Source organism: Python bivittatus, unplaced genomic scaffold, assembly GCF_059951505.1.
Source record: "Python bivittatus isolate LINGU-HERP-01145 unplaced genomic scaffold, Pbiv_v1 ctg000570_np1212, whole genome shotgun sequence".
In the NCBI taxonomy this organism is placed as follows: Eukaryota; Metazoa; Chordata; class Lepidosauria; order Squamata; family Pythonidae; genus Python; species Python bivittatus.
Window position 1 is genome coordinate 22,829,385 of NW_028277097.1, and position 20,382 is coordinate 22,849,766.

Consider the following 20,382-nt stretch of genomic DNA (forward strand, 5'->3'; position numbering starts at 1 on the left):
AAGCTTTTTAGTATGAATTTTGCTTAATCAACATCAGGCAGGAAAAGAACCCCACTCCTCCCCGTTGCCATTAAGCAAATCTCCCGAGGAGCGAAGATCAAATATGAGACCAACTCAGCAACAGCACATAATATGACCACAAATCACATCTACACACAAGCTGACAGCTGAGTCACACACGAGTGTTCATTGAGTTCATACATCACCCACCCTGCCTGAAGCAATCTGCTGTGCGGCTCTCTCGGCCCCCGCTTTGGCCTCAAAGAGATCTGAAAGAAGAACCATGCGCAAGAGTGCCTCCAGACAATGGCGTGTGGCAGATACAGGAAGCAACTGTCATTCTCAATCTGACTTTAAATAAAACTAAGCCTGGCTGTAAAATCACACAATCACACACGTTTTTTGCTGATCCTGACAATCTAAAAGAGTATTGTGCTCTGAGCAAATTCAACAGTTCAATCTCTCTTTCTATAAAGCTCATTCCCAGGAACGCAGACTCTTTAAAGGAATGGATGTCCTCCATCTTTTCGGGAAGTACCACAACAAAAATCATGTAAGCCCTGAAGCTTCACTTCAAATCTTCATCAATTATCAGTAGTTAGTTGTACAGTATAGGAATTTACATTCTACCTTCCTAAGAATCATCAAATCACTGAGTAAGATGGGGCGATTTAGGTCACAGAATGCAACCTCTCTTCAGTGCAAAAATCCATGAACATTTATATCTATGATGCAATATAATAACACAAGTTAGGTCCATCTAAGCTCCTATAGAATGGATAAAATTCACAATCTTAACCTGTCTCCAGCAGTAACTTCTAGCTCTTCAAGAACATTCAATAATCTCTTGGAACTTGTCTGTCGATCTTATTCATTGTCTACCCCTTCTTCTACTTCCTTCAACCTCTCCAACAGTTATCACTTTTTCTAGTCCAAAGCACATCCATTTCTGATTGTGGATCATCAAGTTCAAGGGAAGAATCACCCTTTCCTTGGTCCATTTTACTTGGTCTAGTGGATCTTCTTGCATTTCACGGTATGCTTAATAATCATCTCCAGATCCATAATATGAAGGCATCTCATCTCTGGAAATCTTACCCATTGCCTCTAATGGCTGGGGATTTTATCAAGTATTGTCTATAAACTGCAAACTGTATCTTACGAATTATGTCTTTCTCACCCTTCTAGATATTTTGAGCTGAGAAGTTCCAAGACAAGACCAAGATGGGCTAAACTCTCCTCTTTCCTTCTCCGCATTTCCAGTTACAAATCTCTCTTTGAGCTGTTCTTAACCCGAATAATTTTTATGCCAACCACTGAAATAAACATATGTTACAATAGGAAGAGAGAAACACAGCCACTTCTGAGATATAATTAAGCCATGAAAAACTGCCACTCTACCTAAGATTGCAAGCAGAGATTGTTTAATATTATTTGCCTGTTTGTATAACAAGAATGAACAGTCTGAAGTTCCAAAAAACGAAGCCACAAAGAGTGTCATTATTTTTTAATATGTCAATGGAAATAAATATACACCGTAATCACTACAATCTGATATTAATTAACTTTAAATTAAATAAAATCAAACCTGGTTTGTCATTGCTCTGCTTGCTTCTTTGTCGTGTCCCTTTCTGGTTGGGGAATATCCACTCCCCCCCAGCAACAGGTCCACTCAGACCAAACATAGCCTACGTTCCCAAGAAACATGTGTACAACTTTCTCCTCCAAAAATGGATTCTTATAAAGTTTCACCCCTAATTTCACCAATGAAAGCTCTGAGCTGATTTGTGCATCCAAGAAGCCCAATTAAAATCTGAAACCCAGCCAGTAAGTTCATTGTCAATCCAGTCACCCTTACAAGGTGGCCACTAGGATTCTTATTTTCCAAAGGTGTAGAAAGCACATGGACTGCGTGCCAAGAAGGGTGATAAGAAGGAATTTGAAGCTAGGACTCAACTGTGCTGCGGTGGTCCATCTCTTGCCAAAAGGGCTTCTGGCCCTCCCTTGAAGAACTGACCTTCACATCCTGGGTCCCCAGAGGATCCATAAGCTGCATCTCCAAAACCTGAAGGGACTCCTGGGCCAGTACAAGGAGGCGCTGAAGGATCTGAAGAAGAGAAGAGGAACAGCTTTTAAGGAAAGGTCAACCAGGCAGGGTGAGAACTTCCAAGGCCTCATCAATGTTCCTCCGCAGAAATATTTTGTATGGAGTTGTCGGACTGAAGATGCTCTCAAAGGATGTCCCCACAGAAAAGGGCCACCAGAGTTGAAGGCATCACTACCCTATCCCAAGAAAATACAGCAATGTTTGGGGGTTTTATTTGGAAAAAAAGAGGCAAACATCCAAGATAGAGAAAAAGAGAGAGGGTAAAGTTTTTCCATCATAATAAAACCAGGGAGATTATGAAGCTGAATGATGGGAGATTCAGAAGAGTCTGTGGAACCACTCCCACAAGATGTAGCAATGGGCACTACAAGATGGGCACCAGCCTGGGCAACTTTAGAAACAGATTACAGCAACATCACAAAGGAGAAGATTCTTCTTACTGCCAAGTGATCATAAATACTACCCTTTGCATCATGAGTTTTAGGGAGCTAATGCACCCATATCTTGCTTGTTAAGCTACCCAGAGGCCTCCAACTGGCCAGTGTGGGATCAAACACTGGCTAGATGGGCTTTGTTTAGTTAAGGCTCCCCAATTCTGCTTCAGCTATACTAGGCCTCCCTGGACCACTTTTACCCAAGAGGTCAGATCTAGGCCGTGCCCAATAATTCAGTGCAAGGGAGAGAAGCTGCAAGCTCTCCAGCATTAAAATCCAAAAACCCATGCTAGCTGGGGAATTCTGGGAGTTGAAGTCCATGCATCTTAAAGTTGCTGAGACTGAGAAACACTAATCTAACTCCTACAGAGCTACAGGAAGTCGTCGCTTAATGATTGTTCATTCAGTGACTATTTGAAGTTACGATGGTACTGAACAAATGGTCCTCATGACCGATTCTTGAAGTTATGGCCATTGCAGTGCCCCTGAGGTCATGTGATCAAAATTTGGGCACTTGGCAACCCGCCCGCATTTACAACTGCAGAGTGCACTTCAACTCCCCCCCCCACCTATTTCCTCCCCCACCTTCTTCCCGAGCGCAAGGCCTCCCATGCGTGCAGCCTTGGGAAGAAGGCCTGGCGCAGCCAGCGACTGCCTCCTGAAGGGCCAGGCTGGGTGTGCCTTGTCAGCAGCGGGAGGAAGAAGACAGTGAAGGTCAGCTGGGAGCAACAGTGCCAGCGGAGATGACGGAGTACAGGGAGGTCAAAAGGGCAGAGATTGGGGGGAGATAGGCGAGTGGGGGGAGTTGAAGCGGAGGCAGGCCCTTACCTTACCGAGGCTCAGGGCTGGGAGGGACTAAGCCTGGAATGACTCGGATTGGGGTGGGTCCACAGCTAACGACTGGTGGGATTCAGTTAATGGTGGCAGTGGGGAATGCCAAGATTGCTGTTGCTAAGCAGTGTGGTCACAAGACGTTGCACTTTACAGCTGCATCCTCACTTTATGACTGCATCGCTTAGCAATGGAAATTCTGGTCCCAATTACTGTCATAACCCGAGGACCACCTGTATTTATCTTATCCCTCAGCTCAACTCTGGATTGAAAGCTGAGTGTGCAATGAGACTTCACTTCAGTTCTCTGGTAACCAAGTGAGTACAAGAGACCACTTGCCCAACTGACCTTGGCTAAACTGGAAATTGGAAGGCAGGCCCTCAAACGCAGCCTGTCATTCATCACTGCCAATGGAGCATCCAATAGCTGATCTGATTCAGCAATGAGAAAAAGAGAAGGGAAAATATTGCCCAGGTAAGGTGGCCACAGCTCAACATACCTGAGGTGATGGCTTCTCTCTGGTCCACATTGACAGCTGCTGGTCTTTCGGGGTAGCAATGAACAGGGCCGGAAGGTGAGGCCGAGCAGCCATAAAATGGTTCCTGATAGCTACATAATCTGCCTCTGCATGTGAAATCAAAAATTGTGGTGTCAGAAGGCAGTCATCCATTTCTGAAATGTCTTTCCATTCTAAAAATGGATGGAGCAACATCTTTCTATACAGACGTAGATGCAATAATAAGTTTAAAGACTGAATTAATTTTGTATGGATATTGTATGGATCCTTCCTCCCACCCCCACCTCCCGTTTAATTTATTTTGATTTTTGTAATTTTTAAAATGTGTGCCTTCAAGTCTTGGGAACCTCACCCTGCAGTTTTCTTAGCAGCATTTCTCAGAAGTGGCTCGCCAGTCCCTTCTTCCCGGGGCTGAGAGAAAGGGACTGGCCCAAGGTCACCCAACTAGCTTTGTGCCCAAGGCAGGACTAGATTTTACAATCTAGCCTGGTGCCTTAACCACTACACCAAACTGGCTCTCAATTTTTGTAATTGCCATTACAAGGTAGTCCTCGTTTAGAGACCACCACTGGGATCATCAACTTAGTCATTAAGCGATACAATCGCTAAATGAAACCACAACTGGGCTTACGATCTTACTTTAGCTCTCCTTTGCTTTACAGACCTGTGGGGGTCATAAATGTGAGGATTGGTCACGAAGTTGCTTTTTCATCACCACTATCACTGTGAACGGTTGCTAAATGAGGCATTCGCTAAAGGAGGACTACTTGTATTTTCACTATACTATCATTGGTGTCTTTTCTCTGTTTATTACAGTATACTTTACTAATTAAAAAAACAGAATGAGAAAGCAAACACGTTGGGAGGGGAAAAAAACCTCAACACACATGGGATGTAGGGAAAACAGGTTTTTCTGGAAGAAATTTTGCATTTCAAGGAAGGAAGGATTTAATAGGTTGACCTAATCAAAAGGCCTGTTTTTTGTTAGAACCAAGCTGACTTAGCCTAAGCCTGGCTTTGATGCATCACCCACAGAGACACAGATCTATCAGTCTAGGAAGGCAGGGGGTTTTTTCGCTTAATTCGAGCACCTTAGGTTCCAAGACCGAAGATCACACTTCTCTGAACATCACTGAATTCTTAACAATGCCTTACTATCAAGCCCGTTGACTGACTGAGCCCTGAGAAATGGTACCAGAAGGGCAAAATCACCATCAGAGAGATGTTTTGTAAAGGGGACAAAGTGGAGTGTTTTTCTTACAGATATCTATCTATCTATCTATCTATCTATCTATCTATCTATCTATCTATCTATCTATCTATCTATCTATCTATCTCATTTGTATAGCCGCCCATCTCACATGGTGACTCTGGGCAGGGAACATAGTAAAACAGTCCAATACATAAAAACCGTTAAAAACAACCAATTTAAATTAAAAAGATAAAAACAAGATAAAACCAAAATGGCAGAAAGGCCTACAAGAGAGTGCATTCAGTTAACTGTCTTATAGCCTTCTAGCAGTCTCCCCTCTATCATGAGATCCCCAAGCCAATAGACAGAGCCATGTTTTAAGGGCCTTCCGAAAGGCCAACAAAGTTGGGGCCAGCCTCACCTCAGGGGGAATGATGTTCCACAGGGCAGGGGCCACGGCAGAAAAGGCTTTCCTTCTTGGCCCCACCCAACAAAATTCCCTGGCTGAGAGGACCTGCAACATGCCTCTCTTGCTGGACCTGATGGGACGGGTAGATGTAACTGAGGAGAGGTGGTCCCTCAAATAACCTGGTCCCATGCCATGTAGGCCTTTAAAGGTCATCACCAGCACCTTGAATTGGACCCAGAAGCAGACTGGCAACCAATGCAGCTTGCGTAGCAGAGGTGCAACATGTGCAGATCTCGGAGCACACATAACTGCCCACGCCACTGAATTCTGCACCAGCTGAAGCTTCTAGATACTCTTCAAGGGCAGCCCCATGTAGACCTCTTCAAACTGGCCAAACTTTGCTTTGAGAATCTGCTGGTCAGGAGCTGTCCTGCTATGAGGCTGGGACCAGCCTGGGCTTGAGTTGGGCTCCCAGCACCATAGCCTTCTTTCTTTTAGCATAAATACTGCTTTTTACAGGTTAGTCGTGCAAAGAAACTTGGCTGAGCTTGACAGCGTAGGGCTGTTCTTTCTGAAATCTAATCCTGTTAACTTTCAAGCTATATCCCTGCCAGAGTTTATTTTATATGGCCTGTGAAACAAGTGGACAAACAGGATTTTGAGTTGGAAATGTGCCTTTGCCCTTTAAAAGGAAGTGGGGTGAAAGCTCTTGGTCAAACAGCACACTTCTAGACTGGCCCGTCCCCTGCAACAGTGAGTCTTGTTGCTGTTGTCATGAAACCCAGTTGCTCCCCTGGTTCTTTGTGAGGCTGAGCTAAAAGTCCATGAAGGTAAAAATCCAGAAGACACGACTGAATGCCCAGCTGTGCTGGGGGCTGGAACAGAGAAACTAGAGTTGGTAAGATAGATCCTTCTGACCTCTTTTCAAAACTCATGGGAACAATACAGGGAGACTCAGTTTAGCAAAGACATTTGCAAAATGAGGGAAGTGACTCCAGCCTGCACACAAACTGCTACAAGACATCTTGATTTCTGCCCGGCGTCACGGTGGCCAGGCAAGGAAATGACCATGTCAGACTGGTAAAAATGAAGCAGAGAAGACAAGCTGAAAAGAGGAGGCCACTGGAGCCGTGTGAGGGCTCTTGGGAACTACCTCGGAGGAAATCCATCTTGTTAGGGCCAAAAAAATTCCTTTTCTCAGAGGAGGAGATCAAGGAATGAGAAATTTCTGGGGAAGGAGGTGAGGAAAAGTGGTCCTGAGTAGGGATCTTGTTAAAAGCCAATGAAGATTTTATAGAGAATGGATTGTTAGATAAGAATTTTATACAGCTGAATGAACTGGAATTTGTTGAGTCAGCTGACATTTTATGAACGATTATTTTTATATTATTTATTTTAGAAGAGTACAAAACATAAGCCTACTATCAAGATACACTACAATAACTAAGTTAAACTAAAGAATCCTTAAAGGTAAAAATAATTTTAAAAACCAGAAAAAGGGAAGCAAGAGAAAAAAAGAAAGCAATCATATGTTTGTTTGACCCTTTATGAATGATGGAAAGTTTCTGAAGTTGTCAAGAGCAGGTGACAGGTGATGGGCAGACCCCCTTCGAGGGGAGCCCCAGCCTCGCGAGGAGCACGATCCAAACCACTGGGATCCTGCTCAAGAGGAGGCTCTGTGTGAAGAGACAGCAAAAGTGCTCTCTAAGGCTGGTATCTGCTCTCTGTATTCCCTCCAGGCCACCCCCTCCAGGAAAATGAAGGAATTCAGGCACGGAACAGAAGGAGAGTTATCTGAGAAAAAATCTATCTATGTGGCTGCTGAGTCAACACTGACACACAATCACTCAATTAGAAGGGAGAAGAAAGGAAAAGTGAATATGTGAGAGACAAGCAAATTCCAAGGAAGAAGTGAAAAAAATCACTGCAGGAGGGCAAAGGGAGAAAACGGTAGGGAAGATGCCCACTGAAGGAGGACCTGCCGGTTGTGCAGAGAAGAGACGTTGGCTGAGGGACCAGAGGAAAACCAGTTCAGTCCTTGTGAAGGATTTGGATCTGTTTGGATATGGAAAAGAATGGGAACCCTCCCTCCTTCTGGAACATGTGGCTTATCCTCTTCAATTGCAGCATTTTATATCTGGACAAGAGCACGGTGGACCTGTGGATGCCCTGAAGGCAAACGACACCCACCTGCAGTGCATGATGTAAATTCAGCCCTGGAAACAGCAAACGTATTTAATGGGGGGGGGAGGATATTAAAAAGGCCATGCACAAAACTGGGTGGCATCCTGTTTAACTGACCAGGGCTATTTCATGATTTATCCTGCAAACCATGCCTTTTTAGACACTGATGGAAAACACGTATTTAATAAGAACCTGGAACTACAATCATAGGAGGCGACATGAGTAGGAAAGAACAGAGCTTGTGTTATGACACACATTTTGTCATTTTCGCATCAGCCTGGCTAACTGCCTATGACCAAATCATTATATTGTTATTTTAAGTATTATAAGGTTGGCTAGATGTACTTCTTATCTGACGTGAAGACTTAATAAATAGTAAAATTCTGGACTACACCGGATTTTTGCACACTGCTGCTTCTTTGGAATAATAGATTTTAATATTCCTTTATTAGGGATTATTCAGGGATAAACTTCCCGCAAGACTTCTGAGAAATTTCTATCAACCCATTCTCCACCTTTGGAGAGTTTCGAAGGAGGAGAAGAAGGAGATTTATCTCCCGTCTTACATATTTGCAGACATATTCTCATAGATGTAGCCTAGAAAGTGCTTGAGTGTTTGGTTTTGAAAGGGTCTTAGGAAATCAAGAAAGTTTAATGTAGAATTTCCCTTGAAAAATGTCTACACCTGCCACCTAGTGCACAATAGTGCAATACTGAACTATGTGCAAGCTTCAATTCTAGGATTAATATCTGCAGGATGGATCTTCTGAAGCACTGAGATCCCACCCCAGAAACTTAAAAGAAGCACAAACGGCACATGTTTAAAGGATGATTTTTAAATTATTTTAGTTATATGTAAGCCTGCTTTCAATTGTCCACTGTTTATGTGTCATTGTGCATGAGTGTTCCATAGGTGTGCACATGCATAGATATTCTGCCACTAAATTTTGATATATGCATTTTGCAAAACTTCTTAATCCAAAGCTGAAATCCAATTATTGCTTTCCCAGATTTTCAGGGGCTCTTACGCCATTTACAGCCTCTTCAAAATGCATCTGAATGATCCCAATTTTGTGCGCTCTCCGCATTGGAAGCTACTGAGTCTGTCAGAAAAATAATCTGGTTGGCTCCTTTTCTAGATGCTGGGAGAAATACAGGCAAGGATGGGGAACACAAGCGAACGGAAGTCCGAAAAGATGCAACTATGTTGTTGAAAACATACAATGCCTCGCCCGACCTCAGAAGTGAAACCCAGCTGGAGAAGAGAAAGGAGTGGGTAACGGGGGGGAGAACAGTATTCCCCCCATCATTTGGCAACCCGTTCTGGTAACCTCCTGGTCAGGTAAACAGGTAGATGCAGAAATATCCAGAGAGCTGCTCAGGCGTGGCCTGTGAAGGTGTTTCTTTGACAAGTGTGCTGAAGAAGGGAGCGGCTATCGCCTATCTGCAGTCTCCCTAGCACTCCAAAACCGTTGCACCCAAAAAACCAAATTTCAGCAGTGAATACTTTAAAAAAACAGCAGGTGGGAATTCCCACCCTTAACTCCTTCCCCAATGGCAATTATTGGCTGCTTATTTCAGTTAAATGTGCATTTTTCAACCAGGAAGCACTGAAAAATAGTTGTAAACAACACCCCAAATCCCAGAGCATGTTCTTGCCTAAGGTCTCATCAGAGAGTTACTTCTTGTGTTGGGAATCCAAAGATGAAGGGCTGTTCATCTTGGGTTGTAAGCAGAGGCTGGGTTTTCTGGATTTTATGGGGGGGAAAATAAGGTTTTTCTTTTCTTTTTAAACTGTGATCAGCTCTGAGACATCTGATATGGGAGGATACTTTTCATTGATGCATACATGATTAATTTTCTGCTTTTCAAGCGTTTTTTTCCCTCTTTAATTACACTGAGAGACCGCGGTGAAAAAAATGTAAAGGAATGGGAAACAGCAGAAATGAGGAAACGCTTTGCATGTTATGAATGTGTTAAGCATTGCCATCAACTGAGGCCTGAGAAAGGTAGTTTTATGACTTTGAATGAGATTGGGCTAGAACAATTTGATCAACTCTAAAAGATTTACACTGTAGAGAATATCGTGTCAGTCTTCTTTACGAAAATAATATGCATATTCCACTTGGCAAGCATCAGACTTCTCAAAAGAACCTCATCTGGGTCATTTTTCCACGAGGACAATTCCCAGAACAGGTCAGCCCCAAGACTGAAAAGGTCTTCTGCAACTAGGATGTGATCCTGAGATACAGGATATGCTGTAGGATGTGATTAAAAAATATACCCTGTATTTTCAGTCCTTTGAAGAACAAGTCAAAATAAAAACACTCACAAGGGAGGACTGAGAATTCTCCTTATCAGTAGATGTCTTTCTGTCCAAATTCAGGAAAGAACCTTAACGTTTGACAGAACATCTCTGCAGCTCTGCCATTAATACGGTTGAAGAACTCAATATCTGTCCCGGTGCAAGGGTGCCCACAGGATGTGGTGGTCAAAAAAGTGAAGATGGTGGCTGCAACTCATGATCAAAGCCCCACCACTTTTTTACAGTCACAGTTGCCATCTTGGTTTTTTGACCACTCCCCCAGATGCCCAAGGAAGATATCAACAATAGATATGCTTAAATTTAGAGGAGATAGATTAAAAATGGGCTTAATGGGAGATGGCTGATCAAATCTGTCTTAGAGCCACCTTCTGCAATGTCCATAAGTTACCAAGATCTAAAAATGCAACGCCTGAAATCGTTAACCCATCCAATTCTAAGATATTATGGGATGGCAATTTCAAGCGGTGCAGTCTGAAGTATCAAATTCATACATCCACCGCTTATAGAAATCCAATGAATGCCGTGCACCTCTTTCAGCTATTAATTTTTTTTTTAAAAATGAGGATCCTGCTCACCAGCAATTTGATCTTAAGATCTCTCTCAGAAAAGGAAGGGAAAATAAATCTATGGGATCAAAATTAATCACAATTCCTCTAAGTCCCACTGATTTCAGTGGACCTACTGTGAAGATTCCCTGTGATATTCCATGGAAGCAAAAGGTGGACTTTGAAAAAACAGGACAGGAAGAGTACTAACAGTTCTTTGGTGTTGGAGAAGACTATTGAGAAGACCATCGACAGCTAAGATAACAAAACAATTGGATCACTGAACAAATCAACCCAGAGGTCTCACTCAAGGCAAATGACCAGGCTCAAATTATCCTACTTTGTGTATGTCATGCGAAGACCAAACTCTCTGGAGAAGGCTCTGATGCTGGGAAAGGTGGAAGGAAAGAGAAGAGGAGGACCAGCAGCAAGATGAATGGACTCATTACAATGCTGTACCTTCTACAGAAATGGGTCCACCATTGGAAGACCTGAAGGACCAGGTTGGGGACAGATCCTCCTGGAGAAAAACTATATATGCGGTCGCTAAGAATCAACATCAACTTGACGTCATGTTATCAATCAATCACTTTGAAGAGGTCTTAGTCAAAATCCGGTCCATTATTTCTAGCTACTAAGGTACAAATAACAGCACTGCAATCTAAAGAAGCCGAAAGATCCACCTACCCCAGGCCGTGACACACCCTGGGTGGAAAATTCCAGGAACAATGGGCTGACAATTGCCGGAGATAGAATAAAGGGTCCAACAAGCCCAATCTTATATTCAACAAGCTTAAGGGATTGTTACCTAGGTAAACTCATGAGTTCTTTAAAACAAAAGGATCATGACGGCCTTTAAACTGCCATAAAAATTGGATTACAACCCACCTGGCCCCTCTGTGAAGATCAGATGACAAAATCCCTTACATGAGGTGTAAGAAAGCAGGAAATACTAATCTGTGTGTTTGCAATGCAGCTTTCCACCTTTTGTTTCTTTGGAGACACTCCTGTGCAAGGCAATCTTGGGAAAGGATTTTTCATTCCAATCCCACCACCTTTGAGACATTTTTCTATCAAAAAAGGAATGGAAATGTGCTCACCTTTGAGTTCACCATTCAGGTTCACCAAAAGGGGGCTGTTTTTCCAGTCAAAAGTAGTGAGCAGGTGAAGGAACCGAAGGAAACCCACTTGGGGAGAGCTGTTGAGGGGGAAAGCAATTAAAAGCAGGTGAGAAGTATTATCCCCGAAGGACATTCCGCCCACTTTCGACACCAGATTGAACAAAGCCTCTAACAAAAGAGGGGAAAAAAGCTTTGGGTCTGCAAGTAGAAAAGCAAACACACAGACCACAGAGAAAACAGATTTACTCAGAAGTTAAGTCCAGTTGTGTTCTACAGTATGTATTTCCTGATAAGTATCTTGAAACTGCAGTGATTCGTTGCGAAAACTCCAAGAGTCTAGTAGCCCCTTTTATGCCTTTCAATAAAATTTGTTAGTGGGAAAAGGGCTACCAGTTTCCTCCAGATTTTTGGCCACTATAGACTAATGCAGTTCTCCTCCTTCAATAATTCACTACAGCGATTTATATAGAAAAGCACAGATTCCCCGCAGAGAAATGCCAATTTGGCCAGGGGTGGAAAGAAACGTCTGTCCAACAGCAGTTGTCACTGATTAACATTTACTCTACTTTCATCTGCTTGATGCCCTCTACAAGTATTATGACTTCCAGAATCTTGTAACTGCAGACAGATCAAACAAACATGGGGAGACACCAGGTTGGAGAAAACAGATTTTGTTTTACAGACTGCAGTTTGCATGTTTGGGAGACAAGGCTTGCTAGACAGTGCAATATCCAGAATGAGACAGCCCTTTATCAAACATTGGGGCCCCACTGAGCTCATTTACTTTTAAGTAGGCCTATCTACTATATTCATTTAGATCCACTTACATCATGCCCAGACTCCAGGCAATTAAGAATGGCTAAAGATTGCATAGCCTAAGACTGACTAATGCAATGAATCTCTTGCTCCCATAACTTGTTTGTGATTTGTGTCATTGCAACAATGGAGAATATACACAGCTCAGGGTTGCATTGGTGGGTTCTTGGTGCTTCCTGAACATTCCCTCATGAATGAAAATGGAGGCCACAGTGAAATCATAGCATGGTCAAAGGAACTCATCAGGCTAAGGGGCAGATGTTCCTTTGGCTCCTCACCTGGGTGCCGTGAATGGTGCTGGGCAGAGGAAGAGGGAGGCTGCTAATAAGTCCACAGCCTCCTCCGAGAGGCTGTCACTGAGCAACTGAGCGCTGATCCATCGCTTGGCAAGACGGCAGGTGCCACTGAAAGCTGGGTATTGCTGCTGCAGACTGTGGGGAGGAAAGCAAAGGAATCAGGACCATGATCTTTCAGTATCAATGATCTACCCCATGCTAAGAGGGTTTGCTGAAAGGGAGTTTTGCTCTCTTGCCAGAGGAGATGGCGGGAAGGTGCCTCAAGATAAATGACTTGAACCCTCTACAACTATGGAAGTGCAGAGGCCCAAACACAAAGGGAGTGGACCTGAGAAGCTGAATCTTGGCCAGGGGACAGCTACTCTGTGAAAGGAACAGGTTGAATGCTCAAGCACCATCAAGGACAGGGCGACACAGCTCCTCTAATTCCTGAACTGGCAATCACACCAAAAGGATGACCCTTGGAGAACTGCAGAAGTGCTAAGGAACTTGGGGCCTACAAAACTTGTTGGTCTGAAAAATGTAGGACTTCTCTTGGTGGCAACAAATTACCTTCTTCACCACAACTGCATGGGAACTGGATCAGAGAGGAGACACCAAACATCCCCTTCTTCCCTCATTCCAGCTAAAGAGAACAAGTCTCAACTGGATCCAACTAGGGAGGACTCCTCTCTCTTACCCATGGAGCGAGCTAGTCAAGAATGGCAAATGCAACGTCTCAAGTTCCAGCTTCTGAGACTCTGGAGTGTCCTGGTACTTCAGCATCCCCTGAGGAGTGACCACCTCCTTCAGGATCTGGGGCTCTCGGTGGTAGGCCACTTGAAGACGGAAGACATAGCCATCCTATGGAACCAAAAAATAGAAATTATATCCATGTCTAATTCCTACCATTCCCTGCTTCTCCATCCCAACTTTGCTGGGAAGCCTGTAATACCTATCGCTTAGTATTTTCTCTAAGGCTAGATGGATTAGCAACTCTAAGACTCATGAGCAATTGCGAGCTGAGAAAGGAGAGAGAAAAGAAGAACCAATTAGGGAAGGACATTAAAACTATGAATTTGATTAATCTTGAATTTTGGTTAATTGATCCACTCAATAAGCAATTCATCCTCCACGCTGGATGGAAGTCATTATCTTAGAAGTAGACTTCTTGGACTTCCAGGGGAGGTATGGTGAACTGAAGATGTCTGCATGAAAGCTGAGCTGATGACTGCGGCAAAGACCAAGAAACGGTGCGTAGACCAAGAAACGGTGCGTAGACCAGTTCCTTGGAACCTCTCCGGATAAGGAGAGGATGAGAGATTGTTCACATGTGCTCCGGACTGCTGCTCCTCACAAGGAGACCACAGGACAGCAGATTTCTGTGGGTTTGAGCACCAGGAGACAAAGGGATCAGCCATCTTGCTTGCAACTTCAGTGGAGCCTTTTAAAGGACACTAAGTTCAACAAACTTCACTTTCTAATCACTTTTGGAAACTGCTTTTATCCATCTTAAAACCATTAGAGACCTTCAGAACAACAAGTTTGAAAAGGCATCAAATGAGTTTTGTCTTCAAATATGAACAAAAGAAAAATCAATTATAAGCTTAAGAACTGAAAGACTTTGAGATAAACAGTAAAAATCTAAATAAGATTTTGATTTAAGAAAGTTATAAACAGATTAAGGGTCCACATAAATTTGGAATATTGACTTTTATTATAAGATTTTGGAATTAACTATAAAAAATAAACAGCTTCTTGTGGGAAACAGATTTATTTTGGCTATCCTGGCTATTGTAAGTCATAACAAATATGTTACTTTATGATTTTAGAAAATGGACACTAGAGAGGACTAAAGATTTTAAGCAGAAGGAAAAAAAAATACAAGCCTGTTCTTGATGCCAGTTAATACTGGGACTGATAAAATAACACAAAATGTTATAACATTTGGAAATATTAAAGGAGATCTTTGAAGAACAGAGCCAGAAATTAGTAATGGCAATATCAACACCATCAGTAAAGATGTCTGCTTCTATGGATAGACTATGTCTGTCCAAAAGATGTTAATGAAGAATGACAGATGTGGAACATACTTTATCTGACAAGACAGAGAAAGTACCAAAAGTGGAATTACAAACGACAGACCAAGAGAATTTGGAAAAGGACGCTTTACTGGATATACAAAAGAAACTGGCTGAAGTTTTAAAAATTAAAAGGGAAATGCAAATGATAAACCAAGAGAACGAGCTGGAAAATGTTTTCTTAGCGGATCTAAAAAAGAGGCTTATTAAAGCCTTGAAAGAATCTATGCGATGGGATAAAGAAGAATTGAAATCAAATCCTATGACAATATTTGATTGGATTAAAGATTAAGACTGTTAGAAGTAAAAGGACGAAATATAAAATTGGTTTATTTGATCAAGGCTAAAATAAGACATTTTTTGCCAAGTTCTGGCAACCCTTTATGGACTTTTTGCTGACACCAGGATTGAAAAGATGATGTTTCATGGATTGGCTTATAGATAAGGGATGGAATATGGGAAGAAGAGATATCTGCTTGTATCCTTACAGGGGGTGAAGAGTTACTAAATTGTTTATACTTCTTGTGATGAAGGTTGGAAGTCAATTCCTTATATATTTCTTTTGTTTTTATTAATTTCTTTTTTTTTCTTTTTTCTGTTTCTTTTTTCCTGTACTTTTTATTCTTTTTTCTATTCTCTTCTTTTTTTAAGTTTAGTTTGTATGAGTTTTTACTATTCTAATCAAAATGCTTAATCAAAATTATATCTGCAGAGAAGTAGACTCTTCTCTTTCTTTCGAAGGGAGGGAGGGAGGGAGGGAGGCAGAAAAGAGATGGGCGGAAGGCAGGCAGGCAGGCAGGCAGGCAGGCATACTAGCCCTGTTACCTTATATATATCAGTGTAGGTGGGGGCTGGCCGGCACAGCAGATGGTGTTGCTGGTTCAGGACTTCAGCCAGCTGCACCTGGAAAGCAGCCTTGATGCACTGGATGGCCTCCTTGTTCCGAGGCCACTGACCACTTCCCTCCATCTGGCAAATCACTGGAATGAGGGAAAGGAGCATCACCAAGGGAAGAGTGAACAAGGAGCCACAGGGGGACCAGCCACGAACCCTGCTGATGCCTCAGACCAAAGGTCCAGTATTGTCTTCCACACGGTAGACAGCTGGGAAGCTGTCTCCAGAAGTGAGCACCTCCAGAAACCGGTAGCCAATGGCAGACAGCCTCTGTTACCAGGGTTGACATACAGTCTTTGGAAGTGGCAGCTTTTAATAGCCTTCTGCTCCATGAGTATATCTAATCTAAGTGCCCAAGTTGGGGGCTATCACTATATTCAGTGGAATTGAGTTCCCCAAATTAAAAGCCTTGAATTTCTCACCTATTAGCTTCAGGGAATCTCCTTCTACATCATGCTTTGTTTTATATACCTCTCTTATGGCCCAATCCTGCCTTCCTTTTCTTTCTGAAGCTAAAAACCTCCAGATATTGCAGGCTCTTTCACACAGGAGACCCACAAATCACTGAAACAGCCCATATCTGCTCCTGTAGCAACTCAGTACATTTTCTCTGCTGAGGTGATGGGCTGGGATTGCACTATATTCAACCATTTTTTAGTCTTTCCCCCACAGTCCCTAGCATGGGATTTGCCTTTTGCGCAAAAATCACACTCCAGAGGTGACAATTTCATTAAGCTATCCATCCCATACACAGAGACAAGCTTCATGGTTAATCCAACGCAATTCAGTCCTTAAGGCATGAGTGGGCTTCCTTTTGTAAGCCATGTGGAGGAGCTGAAGCCACAAGAGTTGGGCTTTGGCAAGTCTTTTTCCTGCTCAAGGTCCTTGTATTACAGCTTTCCTCTCTCCCCAGCTCAGCTCAATATGGTGGGGATCTGTGGCGCTGGCTTTCAGCATGTAGAGTCAGAAGGAGACTCCAAGAGCTCTAAAAAGGAATCTCCAAGGGCCTACACAGCCCTGGAAGATAGGTTGCTGACCCCTGCCCTTTGGGTGGGGGAAACAGTGTCCATGTTCTACTGCTGCTTCTGCAAGAGAGATTGTAGCAAAAGGGAAGGGGGCATGGCTGCTGGATATGGAGGCCAAGTGGTGCTAAGTCAAAGTGCTTATAACTCAACGTTGGTTTCTTACAGAATGCTTGTGCTTATGGGTTGCCTACTTCTGTGGGTTGAGTTTAGACCCACCTTCACCCACCATGATGAGATTCTGGCAAGCTACAGGTAGACACCGAACAATACACAATACATAATACACCTGTGTGCATCTTAAGCAAGACTTAAGTCATTCTTCAACGTCAACATAAGAACCTAGAAACACACCCAGAAGTGTCTGCTCAACAAGGATGGTTGAGTAATCCAAAAGCCAAGCTACGTGGCTTCTTATCACACCTGCAGAATTAGAAGGGGCCTCAAGTCCAACCCCCTGTTCAGTATAGGGATCCAAATTAAAGCACTCCAGATTAATCCATCCAACTGCCATTATCTCTCTAGATAATAGGTATTTAGTGTCAAACCATTCTTATCTTTAGATAATATTTCTAACATTCAGCTTTAATTAGTGTCCCTGTAACAGGGGATTATTAACCCATGGCCTGCATTCTGAGATGACAGAAAACAGGTAGCATCCTTCTGAGCCCCTGATCCCAAAGTCAACATGGGCAGCTCCAGTCACCTCCCTTGCTTCCAAACTCTTTTGAAAGCTGCAAGTCCCCAACCTCCAAAACTTACTGGAAATCAACACAAGAAAGACCATGATTTCCTTCCAACCCATCCCAGTGATAAATCCTTGCCTTTTATTGGGGCCACGTAAGCCGGACAGGGTTTTTCTGCCAAGGGCAGAAGTGATGCTCGCTCTTTGATCTTGCCATGGAATGCATATTCTGGTTTCACAGGGACTGGAGGGAAGGTCTAGGAAAGAATCAGAAAGAAACGCCAATAGAGGAATGAAGGACTTGGGGGAAGTGGGGGTGGGAAAAGCTCCTAAAAATCACTTCGTTCAAAAATTGATAGCACTTTCCAGATTTAAGGCAGTTCTCCAGAGCCTTCTGACCCCAAATACTCAGATTTTAATCAACAAAGAGAGTTTAGGTTGTTGGTACAGCCATAGTAAAGCGCTGCCCTCAATTGAATCACCCCAGATATAATGACATCCAACCTGGTCTATGTAGCACAGTCTACACGGGGCTATCCAACAAAATGGGCTGCAAACTTCAACCAGGACAGAACGTAGCTGTTCAGCTGCTTCAGCCTGATGCAGAAGTTCCTGATATCTCTGCCTTCACAAGGATCATCCAGCCACCCCATATGCCTAGAAAGGCATCCTTCATGGGGCACCCCCCTCCTGGCACCTCCCATTCACCCTACTTGACTCACATCTGTGTACCGAAGGGCCGGGTGACCTCCTTGCACCGCTGTCACCGTTAAGGGCATCCCCTCCAGGTTCCAGAGTTTGCGGCTCAGGTCATCATAGGATCGAGTCAGGTTCACCATTTCTTCCTCACCGGTCCCTGCTGGCTGTGGACATCCCAAAAGCCAGATGGGCCAAGAAGGATTAACAGCACAAAGAACACAAGGGCATCTTGGTCAATGCTCCCTTCCCTTTTCAAAACATTTTTAAAAATCAGGAGGAAAAGGAATAGCAAAGGAAAAGGGTTTTTGGGGAGGAGGGGCTGAAAAGTTCATATTTTTTAAAGTGCTAAAACACAATGCCCCACAAGAGACAAGTTAGCATTTATCCTCTTTGTATAGAGATCATCATAGTTTTCCCATGCTTCTTCATCTTATTTCATCCTTCACTGCGTCATAGCTCAGTATTGGTGTCTTACTAAATGTGGTCAGACCCACCTTCATCCACCTTTATGAGATTCTGACAAGCTATGGGCGTTCAGCTTCTGAACTTCCTAACTTCTAATGTCTCCAACGTCAATGCAAAATGAAGAAACACACCCAAGAAGAATGTCTACTCAACAGGAGGGCCAAACAGTCAAAATGTCAAGCTGGGAAATGTGGCTTCCTATCTTACAACTTCAGAATTAGAAGAGGGCAGTGGAGAGAGCTGTATCAGAAGTTCCAAGGCCCCTTCTAACTCTACAATTCTTTGGAGAACCTTCTACAGATGTGCAAATATTCATCACCCAAAGGGTGAAGAGCAAAAATAGTTTGTTGACCTTTGAAAACAAGGCCATGATGTTGGGTTTCAAAGCTTACCTTTTTCTTACTGTCAATCAGTTACTTTACACTTAAAGCAGCCTTCTCAATTAAATGTCCCCCAGACATTGGAATTGCAATTCCCATAATTCCCAGGACTAATAGCCCAACCTCAGCTGAGAATTCTGGGAGTTGCAATCTGAATGTACCTGGACGGTGCTGAGTTGAGAGAAGGCAATCTAAATTAGATAAAAAGATCCATAACATAAAATCTTCCTGATGGTAAGATCTGCGCAACAATGGAAGAGTCCACTTATGGAGTTTGTAGGTTCTCCATCTCTAGAGATTTTAAAGGAGAAGCTGACCAACCACCTCTCAAGGGTGGTTTAATTCATTTTGCTGTGCATTGGAAAGGACTGCATTAGTTGAGCCTGGTGGTGCATTCCAACTCTACAATTCAATGGGGGGGGGGATTAAACTTGAGAATTGTTTTTGACAAAACACTAAAGGCATTTTTTAAAAAATAAACAGATATAGACGGCGATATACTTTCTGTTTCAGTAATCTGGAAGCCCAGCTTGAAATCTGAATCTTCCATGTGTCAGATGGAAGGGGAAGAAAGAAAAGGCCAATTTCCACCCCAAGCAATGCACTAAGGTACAAGGAGATGATGCCAAAGACAGAGATCAACTGAGGCAGACAGCAAAGTAATGGGGCTGTGGGGTAAAGCTTAGGAGAAGAGTCAGATTTCAGCAGCCACCCTGGAATTCCTTCTAACATTTAGAAGGAATTGCAATGCAGACCTTGGAAAGAGCACCAGGGCACCCCTCTGGGCCAAACGAGACACTGCAAGTTGAAAATCCTACCAACTGTTTTGTACTCACACAATGCCTTTTATGTTTCTCAACAGGACAATGAATAAAATAGATGCAATGTTACATCTGTAAACACTTTTAGGGCATCTCAGCTTGTTTTGCTTTTTAAAACATGTTGTATGGGCTCCTGAAAACTATCAGGGCCACAGGGGAGTTGGGGGGCTGAAGGGGTGGACAACTTTGGAAACAGAGAGTGGATTGTGAAATGGTGACATTACAAAGGAGGCAGAAACAGAATGATCCAGGCTTTTTTTTTTAAAGAAAACACTCAGGATGGAGGGTGAATATAGCAAAATTATTAGATAAAGCCACACAGAAGCTTCTACTTTACTGCTTTTTTTTTTTAAGGGAAAATCATACTGCTGTAATTCAATGGCTGGGGAGGCTTAGGGAACTGCAAAAAAGTGGGCTGGGGAGTTCCAATTGGGAGGACCCCAAAATGTCATCATGGCACACAAGATGTCATCTTGAGGTCCTCATGGTTTCTAAAGGATGCCTATGGCTCTAATATTAGTCAACAGGGTTCAACATCAAGAGTTGGATCCAATAGCCTCCACACTAAAATTCTGTCA

General features: G+C 43.1%; 1 protein-coding gene across 2 annotated transcripts in view; it reads right to left on the reverse strand.

The window, feature by feature from the left end:
- NOL6 (nucleolar protein 6) overlaps positions 1-20,382 on the reverse strand; it is a 51,505-nt gene that overhangs the window by 12,194 nt on the left and 18,929 nt on the right. For both annotated transcript variants that reach the window (XM_025167348.2, XM_025167349.2), the window contains exons 16-23: positions 18,162-18,302; positions 17,579-17,696; positions 15,664-15,818; positions 13,458-13,621; positions 12,761-12,913; positions 11,646-11,743; positions 3,872-3,996; positions 2,018-2,107 (exon numbers count right to left, since the gene is read on the reverse strand). In XM_025167348.2, coding sequence (XP_025023116.1) covers positions 2,018-2,107; positions 3,872-3,996; positions 11,646-11,743; positions 12,761-12,913; positions 13,458-13,621; positions 15,664-15,818; positions 17,579-17,696; positions 18,162-18,302 — 1,044 coding nt within the window. The remainder of the gene's footprint in view (positions 1-2,017; positions 2,108-3,871; positions 3,997-11,645; positions 11,744-12,760; positions 12,914-13,457; positions 13,622-15,663; positions 15,819-17,578; positions 17,697-18,161; positions 18,303-20,382) is intronic.